General features: G+C 45.4%; 1 protein-coding gene across 7 annotated transcripts in view; it reads right to left on the bottom strand.

The window, feature by feature from the left end:
- Oxr1 (oxidation resistance 1) overlaps positions 1–13,085 on the bottom strand; it is a 179,919-nt gene that overhangs the window by 50,306 nt on the left and 116,528 nt on the right. Inside the window, exon 1 of one of the 7 annotated variants that reach the window (XM_050162098.1) lies at positions 6,023–6,240. The exons of 3 other annotated variants lie outside the window; for them this stretch is intronic. Coding sequence is in view for 2 of the 4 variants with exons in the window: in XM_050162116.1 (XP_050018073.1) it covers positions 5,923–6,130 (208 nt within the window). In the remaining 2 variants the exon portion in view is untranslated. Of the gene's footprint in view, positions 1–5,922; positions 6,241–13,085 lie in introns of those variants that run through there. 3 more of the 7 variants (XM_050162105.1, XM_050162116.1, XM_050162125.1) reach the window with 3 other exon arrangements.

Here is a 13,085-nt window from a genome sequence, read left to right as displayed (position 1 = left end):
GCGGGTCAGGTCACATGCTCCAGCAGACGGTAGATGGGGTGGATGGTGGGGTGGGTCAGGTCATAAGCCCCCCCCCCCCCCCCCCCCCCCCCCAGGGTGAGCTCCCTGTCCTCACCACCAGGGTGATCTCTCTGCCCTCACCACCAGGGTGAGCTCTCTGCCCTCACCACCAGGGTGAGCCCCCCCCCCTCACCCCCCCCCCCCCCCCGCCCTCACCACCAGGCTGAGCTCTCCAGCACTGGCCCAGTTATTTCAGTTCTGCAGCAATGAGCGAGGCGGGGGGCCAGTTTTCCTCTTTTTATACCGTCAGGATGGGCTCTCCCTCACCGGGCACCACCAGGGCCAGATCTATTGTTGCCCTGGTGAGGTACAGGGGCACTCTCCTGAGCGCTGCAGCTGGTGAGGGATAGGGACAGGCGTCCTGCTCTTGTGACCCCAGGGCCAGCTCCTCCACCTGTCTCAGACACTGATGGCTGGAAGTGGGGGAGGAGGGTATCTCTCTTCAGCCCACGCTACCACATGTCAGACGAGTAAAGGGGACACAGTGGTGACATTTTTTATAGCTTTTTCTTGACTCTCACACAGGTTGCTCCTCCACCAACACAAATCCTAAGGGAGTCCTAAAAGACTACACCAACTGTACGCATGCCCACAAACCTATTCCTGCTTTTGTCCCAGATTAAATCACTGTGCATGAAATATCAAAGAGTTATTCAATAATTCATGAGTGAAAGGCAAATTAAGTAGAGGAAAAAGTGAACAGTCTGGATTGCACACATATGAAACTATCATCTGATGCTTCAAGGCTTACATCAGAGCAGTCTTATCAAAATGAGAACCGCAGAAATAAAGAACATACAATAAAAGAGCTATTGATCCAAAATACATTATAAAAAGGGGACTAGTAAAACTAAATGTGAATGTTATAAACACACAAAGTGTAAAAATAACAATGAGTAATACCAGGTTATAAAAAAAAAATAGAAGAAACAGCTCATCATAAAAATTGTAGTTAATATGTTCCACTAAAAATTGGTAATATTCTAACAGAATCAACTTGCTGATGCTTTGAAATCAGACAGCCCTTTCATGTAAGTATCTTTCACTAAGCTCCGCCCTTTTCTAACTAGACACTCAGAAGAGATTCCAGCAAAATGCTTATTCTAATAATAATGTCTCTCAGGTTAAATTGATTTCCAAAGTGCAATCTTCAGAATATTACAGCTTCTCCCTAGATGCATCAGTTCCACCAGGAAAAAAAAAAAAACTCTCATACACGCACTTCTAAATCCAGTTCCAGGACTCTGCTATGTTTGTTTAACAGCAGAACAGGATCCTCCAGCTCTGGGAAGAGAAGACAGGGATCCCCAGGATAAGATGGCTAACCAGATTAGCAGAGATTGCAAGCAAGTGGAGAGGCACTGAAGAAGACGCCAACATCAACCTTGGGCCTCCACACACTTGAGCCCACGCAGGCAAACGTGCATACTTACAGGCACACGAGTCATACTAAATTAACATGTAACAAAATAAAATAGAGCTTTCAAAGTTGAAATCTTAGAGCTATTTTCTGGTGTTTTTTGTTAATTAATTTTTGTTATCTTACAGAGTTTCTTCTATTTATTCATAAAATAAGGAATAACTGAATTGTGTTTATCCTGGATGCCCAATCAATAGGCTGATCTTTTTCTTAGGGATACCAATTTATATCAGATCACGCCTTGCTCTTTTGAATAACTGCCAGTAAACAAAAACAAATATTTAATCTCTGACATTTATACTTGTTTTTAAAACATGTTCCCTTGCCTACAGTAGCACCAATCACGTAGTAAAAACTGTGGCAAAACTCTTAATGATAAGGCTGCTGGTGACTACACAAAAGGACCTTTTATGGGGTGCCCTCGTCCCTTATCTGAGCTCTCAATCTCTGAGGTACCAGTTCTCCTCTGCCAATCACAGTCTGAAAACGTTTAGTGAAACCACGCAAAACTATAAAACGGGCGACAAGTTCCACGCCACTCTCAGTAGTGTAATGAACTTTATGTCGCCATTCTACATAGATTCCCTGTGCCCAGGGAACCAACCCTGTGGATACCACTCAGCCAGAGTCATAGCCATGCAATCAGATCAACTGTCACTGAATCATTGTTTAAGAGTGGCCAATCAGAATGCAGAACACAGGCTGAAGTTTAGTAGTATTTCACGGCTTGCTTCACACAGATGCAGTGGATCTGAACACGAACCAGCCATACAAACAGTTCTCTTGCAGGTCCATGATTCAGCAGACAGGATTTTAGCAGCTGAAAAGTGAAGTAGATCTTATCACAGAATTTACTGCTGCGATCTTGTGGTTCAAAGCCAAGGGAACGAAATATAACTTTTGGTTTTGTTTCTCAAATCAAGCACCCTGACAGTTATGGGAACCATTTCATCTTAGCTCTCTCTATATTTCCAAAGCACAGATATAAAATTCAGTAAAAAGTTTAGCAAACTGAGAGACAAGTTAAATACCCAAGTCAAAACAAACAACTTTCTGAAACAGAAGCATTGGGGATGAATCAATTCAAAAGCTCTGGGTTATTAGTCACTCCCTTTTTATCAGTTCTTTTTTCTCTTCAGCTCTCTATATACACAAAATGTTATAAATGGCTCTCTGTCCAGTTCAACAGCGTGCAGCTGAGGTCTGTGAACACTACTAAAGCCAGACATGACAAGAGCCATTTTAGCAAAAATGGTTGCATGACTACCCCCACTTCTGCTATTCTCTACTATTTACCTTCCCAGCCAGGGGAAGTGAAGGACTAAGATGGACAAGGGAACCAGCTTCAAAGTCTTCTCCCAGGCCAGGGAAGAGAGTGAGATTTGGGAGCTGGAGGCCACACCCTCTTTCCATTTCAAATTCAACTGATCTAGGAAGTAGCCAAGGTATGAAGGTAGGTGGAGCTCTGAAGTGAACAACCAGTACAAGGTTTCTTCAGGGCTGAGCCCTGAATTCAGGCAGGCTTTGGAGTACATTAATCAAGCGCTACACTCCTGGACTGTGATTGAGCTTTTAAAATAAGGACAGCTAAATTACACATAGTCTTTTAGGTCTAAAAGGTAAATGAAAAGAAAAATCAAATGGAGCTATTTAAAGGACACTGTCATCAACTGGGAAAACAAGACTGATGAAACAGAGTTTTGGCAAAAGTTAATGCTTATATTAACTTGTCAAGTCCACTGATCTGTATTTACTGACTACCATATGATTTACTAAATGTTGTTAAAGGGTATATAACACGTACGCCAGTGGTCCTCAACCTCAGGGCTGCAACCCCTGTGGGCTGAATGACTATTGGAAAACACAAACACTTACATGATGATTCACAACAGCATCAAAATTAGAGTTGTGAAGTAACAATGCAATTCTATGGTTGGGGCCAGCACACCATGGGGAACTGTACTGGAGGGTCACAGCATCAGGAAGGAGAACCACCCGTGTAGGCAGTTGTCCTAACCCCAACAAGAACAGTGTCTAAGGAGGGAGCAGGTTTTAAAGTGTGGATTAAACTATGTTGCTTCTGTAATTTTTGTTGAGAACAATGTGGCGGCGTCCTTACTGTGCCTCAACTGTGCTTAAAGTGCCATCTTCCTGAGGAGATTTAACTCAAAAGCCAGAAGCTGACAAATGGGAAAGGAGCTGCCCTGAAAGGAGTCAAGGCAACAGAACTCAGCAGCCTGATACACGGGCTGTTTGCATAAAGTGGAAAATCAAACTGCGCGACGTAAGTTTTCTCTGGTCTCTCTCTAAACTGTCCATGGTAAAACCAGGCCACCATTACCCTTAGAAATTTGAAATGTAAGAAGTAAGGTCTCCAACAACAAACAGGGCTCCTGGCTGCAGACACCTATAGGAATGTCAGTGTCTGTAGGCAGAAGACAGGCATGGGAAATGCTGGCTTGTAAGAATCAACAAACCTATCTCAAAGAAGAGCAGAACCTAAAGCACACAAATGCAAGAATGACTCTGGCCCAAACCCAGTTGCAAGGTCTAAGGATTAAAACTCTCATTAGAAACGAAGACTGCTCAGAAATCTTAAAAGTACAGTTTGCTGTAGACAAACTTATGCATGCTGCTTCTCAGAATCAGGAAAATGTAGGGAGCTACATGTATGCTGGTCAGGTGTTCCACCTAGAAGCTGTGTCTACAGCAACCGCTCACTGTAAGGCAGAGAGTAACCAAACTTTTGGTGGGACACTTATTTCTGTCTTCAGAACTCTGTATCATAACTTCAGAGACATGCCCCATTTTGAACATGCTATTTCCTAGCTTTCTCGTCCATCAATGTCACAAGTTTTACTTCTAAATGGTAAGACTCGATAGAGCTGAGAACCTGAGATTATTTAACCCAACCTCATTCACAAACAAGGAAACACAGGCCTAAAAAAAGGGATCTGATAACTTGTCTATGTTCTTTGAGAAGTTACTGCTAGGATCAACCCACCCACTCATGGTGGTCACACTGCCATGGCATCTAAAGGACTCTTTACATTGTGAGATTTGGGGCAGCGTAAACCTTAAAAAGAACGAACAATGAATTCAAAAGCATTTTCAACAGAAGAGACGTTTGGATAGCTTCTGACACTGTAATTATGAAGGAAAAGATCAGACCCAGTGGGGCTCAATGTGTGTTCAGGAAGGAAGGATCTGTATGAGTTTGTGTGTATCTCTGAGATACTAATTACATTGCTTTCTCCTTTGGTAGCTCCACATAGTATATCATCACCCATTCAGGGGCTGATCAATAAATAGCAACTGTCTTCCAGTAGGAGACTGAGTTTCATTTTTAAAAACTAACTTTACTCAGACATTTCAAGTACTGTTCATTCCTGGTCTCCACTTTAAAGGGATTCTTAATCCAGCCAGTATCTTTAGAAAATTACAGCCTCCACAACCTTTAAAGTTTTCTCTTATTTCAAAAACAGGAAGGCAAGAGTTCTAATGAAGAGACAATGAGGACGAAGCAAGGAAAGATGTATTTAAAGGGACATGCTGCAACTAGATTCCCAAAGTCCAGTTTCTTCAAATTCCATAGCCACAAGACAGTGAGTGTTGGACACTCCTTCCTTTAAGGGTCAAAATGCATACTACTGCGGGGTTTATGGATCAATTCTTCGTGCTTTGTGCTTTCCTCTACTGTTGAAACTGAAGTGCTCCTATGCACACCCTTCAAGCACCTATCATGAAGACAAGCTGGATAAAACTGTGAATGGCTGGTCCTACAGAAAGCCAATAACGCTGGGCAAACAACCATATGCATTACACCAAAATACAGAGGCAGCATTTCCACTTCTTAGGGATGAGTAACGTGCCATTATAAGGTCTTTAAAGAGTAGCCTACAGCCGCTGGCATGGTCGCAGAGAAGGAGCACAAAGTTCAGTGCAAGTAAGTGAGAAAAGTTTCCAGGTTGGGCCTCAAGAAAACACACGGTGCACACAAAACTCACTTAAGTTCCCAGATGAGGGAAGCACTTTCGATTACAAAGTACCATTTGTTTTGCTTTGGTTTGGATTTTTTTTTTTTTAAGTTAGGAAATGGGTCCTCCCAGCTGGCACGCACCAAGTAAAGGGAGTGTGGCCAAAGCCAGGGCCGAGCAGAGACACGGGCGTTCTGGAAGTCTAACTCCGTGGACGTCACAACTGGTTGGAGGAGGCAAGGGAGAGGAGGAAGGATCCCACACGTAACCGGGACAAGTCGGTGGCGCCCGTCCCGCGTGGGGGGTGGGAGGGAGACCAGGAGAGGCCACCACGCAGCCGCTGCGAGTCTTCGGGCGGCTCGCACACCTGCCCGCGCCCCCTCGGCGCGGCGCCGCCTCCCGGTCCCCGTCCCCGTCCCCGTCCGCGCGCGGGGAGGCGAAGCGCCGCAGGGACGGGGGACTCACCGGGTCCCTCGGGGCTGACCGGCGAGGGCGGCCGATGCTCGGCGGGCCCGCAGCCGGGGTCGCCCGGAGCCGGCTCCCTCAGGTAGTCCTCGAAGCGCACCTGCCGAGCTTCGCCGCCGCCTCCGCCGCCGCCGAGACCCCACAGGCGGCTGGCCGTGCCCCGCAGCAGCCGGCCGCTCTTGCCGGTGAACGTGGTCAGGTAGTCCATGCCGCCGCCCGTCGCCACGGTTCTCTGAGGGCCGCGGCCGCCGCGCGACAGCGCCCGCCCAGCCTGCCGAGCCGGGGGCGGCGGCTCCGCGCCTGCAGGCGAGCGGCGCGGGCCGGGCCTCCTCGGGTCCGGGGCGGACCATTGGGCCGCTCGTCGGGGGAGCCTGCGGGCTCCGAGGGACGGGAAAGTGCTGCTTCGCGTTCCCGCGCTCCGGCCCGGGCAGAGCTTCACTTCGAAAAGTTTTAGTCGTCGTCTTCGATGGATCCATGGTTGGAAACGCCTGGACCTTTAAGTCTCCCGCGCCGGTGCTCGCCGCCCTCCCCCACCGTCCCGCCGCGGTGGAGCAGCCCGCTACCCCCTCCTGCCCCGCCCCGCCCCGTCCCGGAGCCAGCCGGACTTTCAGGACCGCCGAGGAAGGGAGGACCCTTAGCCTCCTGCCCGAGGGCAGCGTGGGGCCCACAGGCCGCCTGGAAGCTCGGCTCGGCTAGACTTTAGGGGAGTTCTAGGGACTAGCAAAGTTTTTACTAAGTTTGTGTGTGTGTGTGTGTGTGTGTGTGTGTGTGTGTGTGTGTGTGTGTTTAAAACTAGCAAAGTTTTTACTAAGTTGTGTGTGTGTGTGATTAAAACTAGTAGCAAAGTTTTTGCTAGTGGCGTTGGAAACGTGTGTGTGTGTGTGTGTGTGTGTGTGTGTGTGTGTAAACCACGTAAATCCTTGCCCCTTTAAAAGAAAATTTAATGACAAAGTGATGGCTACTTTAAAAGTTAAGATCGCAGTGGCCATGTGGTAAAGTTCGCCGGGAGTTTATGAACTTTTGCTGAATTGACTTTGTAGGAATCCAGCGCAGTGATGGCTCCGAAGAGCAGATCTGCCTTTTTAGAAGGAAAACAGGGACTGGAGAAAGAACGGTTGCCTTGACACACACTTACTACTTACTACTCGGTTTTGGTTCCTGTGAGATCAAGCTAGTCTTTTCATGTCTGTTAGCTTCGTTAGTTTTCCCACAAATTAAACAAGCCCTCTTTTGCCGGTGTAGGGATAAATTGTGAATTGCTTGGGACGTTAACCGGCTAAAGACTCTGAATAATGGAGTCCAGAAAATGGGGAACTTACTTTGCCCGGCTTTCACCCCATCTGAGGCCGCTGCCCTCTGATCCATGTTTGAAATCTGTTGACTCATCTTACTTTCCCTGCCAGCACCATTATCAGTTTAAATTTCTCACTTGATTGGGTAAACTTTAGGATCCCAACATCGGCATCAACTTTACACCTGGTTAAAAATATAGAACGTGTGGGCAGTGTCCCCAGAGTGCCTGATTTACAGTGCTCACGAGGTAGAGGCCAAGGAAATTGCATTCTCAGCAGGCAGTCTTAAGTTCCAAAGTGTTGCTTGGCTTAAAAATTGCTCCAGCCTTCCTTCTGTATCTCTCTCTTTTTTTATTTAAAAGGTTTTTTTTTTTTTCATTTTACATACCAACCACAGTTCCCCGTCCCTCCCCTCCTGTTGCTCCTTCCCAACCTCCTATCCAATGCCCCCATCCACTCCTCAGAAAGGATAAGGCTTCACACAGTAAGTTAGCAATGTCTGGCAGTTCAAGTTGAGGCAGGACCAAGCCCTTCCCCCAGTATCAAGGCTAAGTAAAATATCCCTCCATAGGGAATGGGCTCCAGAAAGCAAGTTCATGCACTAAGGATAAATTCTGGTCCCATTGCCAGTGACCCTACAGACTTCTCAAGCCAGAGAACCGTCACCCACATTCAGAGGGCCTAGTGGGTTTTCCAGCTGTCAGTGCAGAGTCAGAGAGCTTCCACTAGTTCAGGTCAGCTGTCTCTGTGGGTTTGAACTTGACCCCTTTGCTCATACAATCCCTCCTCCCTCCCTTCCACTGGACTCCAGGAGCTCTGCCCAGTGTTTAGCTATAGATCTCTGCATCTGCTTCCATTCTTACTGGAATTAGGGTGGTTATTGATCCGACGGCTGGGGAAGGCCAGTTCAGGCCTCCTCTCCACTACTGCTTAGAGTCTTAGCTGGGGGGCATCCTTGGGAATTCCTGGGAATTCCCCTAGCACCAGGTGTCACCCTAACCCTCTAATGACTTCTATCAAAACATCTCTTGCCCTCCTTTCCCTCACTGTCCCTTCCCTAACTCAACCATCCAGCTCCCTCATTCTCCTGCTCCTCCCCTTCTGCCCTCCCTTCCTCCCAATCCACTCAGGAGATCTTCTCTTATTCCCCTTCCCAGGGGCATCTATGTATGTGTCTCTCTTAGGCTCCCCCTGTCACCTAGGTTCTCAGGGGTTGTGGATTTGTAACCTGGTTATCATTTTCTTCATGTCTAATATTCACTTATGAGTGGGTCTGGGTTACCCTCACTCAGGATGTTGGTTTCCAGTATCTCTTAAGGACCTCTTGGTTAGGCCATGTAATCAACAATGTTCGTCATCCCCCACACTCAGCTGTTCAAGTCCTAATCCCCACATGTTGGTTTATGGAGGTAATTAAGTCATGAGGATGAAATCTTCTTGAGAGGGACCAGTACCCTGGTAAGATCAACCTCAGCGAGCTCTCTGATCTACTGCAATGTAAGAATCCACAGCTAAGGGAGTCTGTAACTAGAAAAGGACACCGCCAACAAAAGCTACTCTTGCTTGGCACCCTGATTTTGGATTTCTAGGCTCTATGAAATAGTTTTGTTATTCATAAGCGACCCAAGAAAGGTACTTCCTTTTAACATCCCGGCGGGGAACAGAGGTTTTAGTTTGTCTCATTTATATCTGAGAATTACATTTCAATAGAAGACATCACTAGGTTACCGCCACTGAGTGCTTTTGAGTCTCAGTATGCAAGCCAGGTTTGATGAGCACAGGCCTGCATTCTGTCAACAGCAGAGGACAAAGAAGACGGAAAGTTCCAAGCCAACTTGGCCATTTTACCAAGACCTTGTCTGAAAACAAAATTTAGGGGAGGAGGATAGAGAAGGAGAGGAGGGAGGAAAGAGGGTGCTTCAAAAATATTTTTAAAGAAAAATCTTGATTCTTGATAAACTGAAATTATTTTGCTAAGGTATGTCTTTTATTGTCTTACTAAATCGATTTGCTTTGTGATTATTACCATGAGCAAATAGTGTTTGAGTTCTTACTACCCAGGTAAACTTGTGCTTTTACATCCACACAGTAGGAATCTGCATTCTATGATTTCAAATGCAATTTTATACGACGTTAACGCACACCCCCATTTACTGCATCTGTATCAAAGAAGGCGAGGGCTGCTGGACAAATGGTATACCTCACTGACCGAATACAAATTTGATTTAAAGTCCATTAGACCCTCATATTTCCTGTAAGTCAATCTCCTGTTCTATGTTCTTCATGTGTTGTCTCAGCTGTCACCGCTCCAGTGAAGTGCCAAATTTATCACTCCAAACTGTCACATCGCCTTCTGCATGCCCCAGAAAACCACAGGCCATCAAATACAAGTGCTCGCTTTCCTTCTTTTCTTCTCTTACCTTCCCGTACAAGTTCCTTTCCATACCTTGACTCAGAAAGAGGTCATTATCCTGTCACAACCTCCCCCTAAAATCTACTTTTGATCTTGGTCTGCATGCTTTGTGACATGCCAACCTGTGAGTCTTCCGATTACATTTTCCTTCTGGCACCTCCTTAGCTCTTACTCTAGGCCAGCAGCATAAATCTCTGTTGTCAAAAAAAAAAAAAAAAAAAAAACACTTCCCTTGCATACCTTACTCACTTGTAGATTGCCTTTTACCTCATTTTAAATGTCTGCTTGCTAGTGTATAACTTACATACCATAAAATCCACCCCTTAAGTGTACCGATTGAGGAAATATGAACAACTTTGTCTTTCAACATTCCATCATGTGAAAATAAGCTTAAGATTAGACACTCCCCATTCTACCCGCTGCCCTAAGCCATCACTAACACACCATCTATGGACCTGCTTTAATAAGCATCCCATGTAAAGAAATCGTGGCCGATGGACTTCAGATCCAGCTCTTTCGCCTCATGCACCAGCCCCAGGCCGTTTTCATCTGCAGGCGTATCTGTACATCCCATAATGCGTCCCTGGACAGAGACCACATTTGGACATTGGGGTTTTCCTGATTCGATGATTATTAATAATGTTGTCACCATCTGTGCATCTAAGTTTCTTTTCTGACCTATTTCACTTGGCTATATTCAAAAGAAAGCTAAAATTACAGTTTTTAATCTACATGTTGAAATGTTTCATATTAAACTTCCAACTGTTTTCTTTTCAGTAATGGAACAATTTATCCTCAGGTTCATATGACAATTCAAGGTGATCCAAAGTGACAATTTAAAAAAAAGAACGTAAAAAAGAACAAAGCTCAAGGGCTTGTATTGCCCAATTTCAAAACATAAAAGTTACAAATTGTATATTGGTATAAAGTCAGACATAGATCAATAGTATAGAATCAAGCACTAAGAAATAAAGTTTTAATGGTATTGGTTTTCAACAGGGATGCCAAGGACATTTAATTGGTGTGTGTGTGTGGGGGGGGTGCTGTCTGCAATAAACATTCCCAGAATGATTGGTAGCCACATACCAAAGAAAGAGCTTAGATTCCTCCCTCATAACAAACACACATGTTAACGCAACATGGTTGAAAGAAACAACTGTAAGAGCTAAAACCATCGAACTCTAAGAGAAACATGGGAGGTGCCGAAAGTCTCCATAGTCTCGGGTTTGACAAGACTTAGACGTGACAGCAGAAGCGTCACATAATCTAAGAAAAGTCCCTTACTTCACGTTGTGAAATGCAGTTAGCTGCCAATAAATACTAGTTTCTTCTATTAGAATAATGGAGCCAAAAAGAAAACCTTTAATAGCATTTTGGTGACATTGAGTGGAAACTGCTGATTCTGTAGTCAGCAGATGTGTGAGGATAGAGCGGTTCTTCCTGCAGAGGGCATTTGGGCAGATCTCTGCTCATTTTTAAAGCATCTACACTTGAATTCCACAGGCACACTCCTTAGGATAGGCCCTACGTACGTCTGAAATGACAGTTTCCTGTAGCCGTTGGAAACACTTCAATGGCAATGAGCAGATAAATAAGATGTTTGTGTATTCAAAAATTAAAAAACGTTTGTTCTTGCTGGACACAGGAGCATGTACCTGTAAACACCAACAGTCAAGAAACTGAGGCAGGAGGATTGCTGAGGCCAGCCTGGGCTACATAGTACTTACTCAAAGGGAAGAAAAGATTTCTTGGTATGGTTAGCAAAAATGTCCAGGGGAGCAAATATATATATATATGGAGGAAAGTAAGGTTTAGAATACTTCTGATGTATGTTTCCATTTTTGAAAATGGAACAAAGTATATGAATCCACATATAAAGTTTTGTTAGCATATGTAAGAAAATAGTAGCTAGCCCTACCCCTGGGGGTTCAAGACTGTAATCTTAGCTACTTGGGAGGCTTGGACAGGAAGGTGCAAAGTTAAAAGTCTGTCTTACAGAATGAATTCAAAGCCAAATTGGACCATTGTTGGAACTATGACTCAATACACACACACACACACACACACACACACACACACACACGGCGGGGGAAGAAACAGACAAACAGAGATAGGGAAGGAGAGAGAGAGAGAAAAAGGAGAGAAAAGGAGAAACAGACACACACAGAGAGGAGGAGGAGAAACAGACACACAAAGGAGAAAGAGACAGAGAAAGCGAAGGAGAGAGGGAGAGACGTGTGTGTGTGTGTGTGTGTGTGTGTGTGTGTGTGTGTGTGTGTGTGTGTGAAGGAATGGGGATATGGCTCAATGGTACAGTGTTTGCGCAATGTAGGAGGCCCTCAGTTCAACCCCCCTGTATCTAAGTGAGAAAAAGTGGGGAGAGAAAGGAAACTTGTTGCTTTCTGACAGGAGTAACTTACGTTACATGGAAAGACTGAACTTTCATTGCTGTACAGTATGAATGCATAGCTCCTTAGAATGTTTTTGTAATTTAAAAATATTTCAAGGAGTCTATTCTGTCTTCTCGGAAGTTGTGAGATGATGCAATATTAAATAAGCTACTATTACTCAGCTCTGGTTAAAATAATATTTCAGATAAAAAGCTGCATTTGTTAACCACCAGTTCTTACTGCACCGGTGCAGTCCATCCTTTCTCTCCAGGGGTAATCTTTCTATCAGTTTAGGTCACTGGAACATCGTATACATGGCTCGGCTCAGCCTCATTATTAAGAACACGGGCCCCAAGGCCTGCCGTAGGTTCTGTCGTTCCCACTGCCAGTGGCATAATGGGAAGCAACTGACTGAACCTCTCAGTCCTGTGGCCTGAGAAGATTTAACAAGAAAGGAGGGGGCATGGGTGGAGAGATAGCTCCGTGGTGAAGGGTGTGCTGTGTCAGCATGAAGAACTCGGTGCAGTCGTCACCATCCATGGAAAGAGTTGGCCACATTGACACACACATTTAATCCCAGTGCTTTCATTGACAGGCAGATCCCCAAGGGGCTTGCTAGACAGCAAGTTCAACCTAACTGAGGAGTCCAAGGTTCAAGTGAGAGACCCTGTCTTTAAATAAAAATAGTGTGCAGCTCCTAAGGAAAAACTCCCACCCTATTACACATGTGTGAACATGCGCGCGCACACACATGCACACATGCAGGCACGCGCGCGCACACACACACATGCCTTGCATGTGCCTAGATGACTGCCTAAACTATATTAGTACCTTAGAATGTGAGTTCTTTTATAACTTTTATTATAACAATTAATATCTTGCTCAATGCAAGATAATAATTGTATGGGAAGCTAATACAGAGTCTGGGGAGATGTCTCAGCAGTTAACAAAGTTTGCTTCTCTTCTAGAGGACCCAAATTTGGCTTCCAGAGCCCACACTGGTCATCTCACAACCACCCTTAACTCCAGTTCCAGTTAATTCAACGCCCCCTTCTGGCCTCCAAGGGC

This window comes from Alexandromys fortis, unplaced genomic scaffold, assembly GCF_014885135.2.
Source record: "Alexandromys fortis isolate MF-2015 unplaced genomic scaffold, M_Fortis_MF-2015_v1.1 scaffold_17, whole genome shotgun sequence".
Taxonomy (NCBI): Eukaryota; Metazoa; Chordata; class Mammalia; order Rodentia; family Cricetidae; genus Alexandromys; species Alexandromys fortis.
Note: the sequence above shows the minus strand (reverse complement) of the source record. Positions and strands in the feature narration are given on the sequence as shown.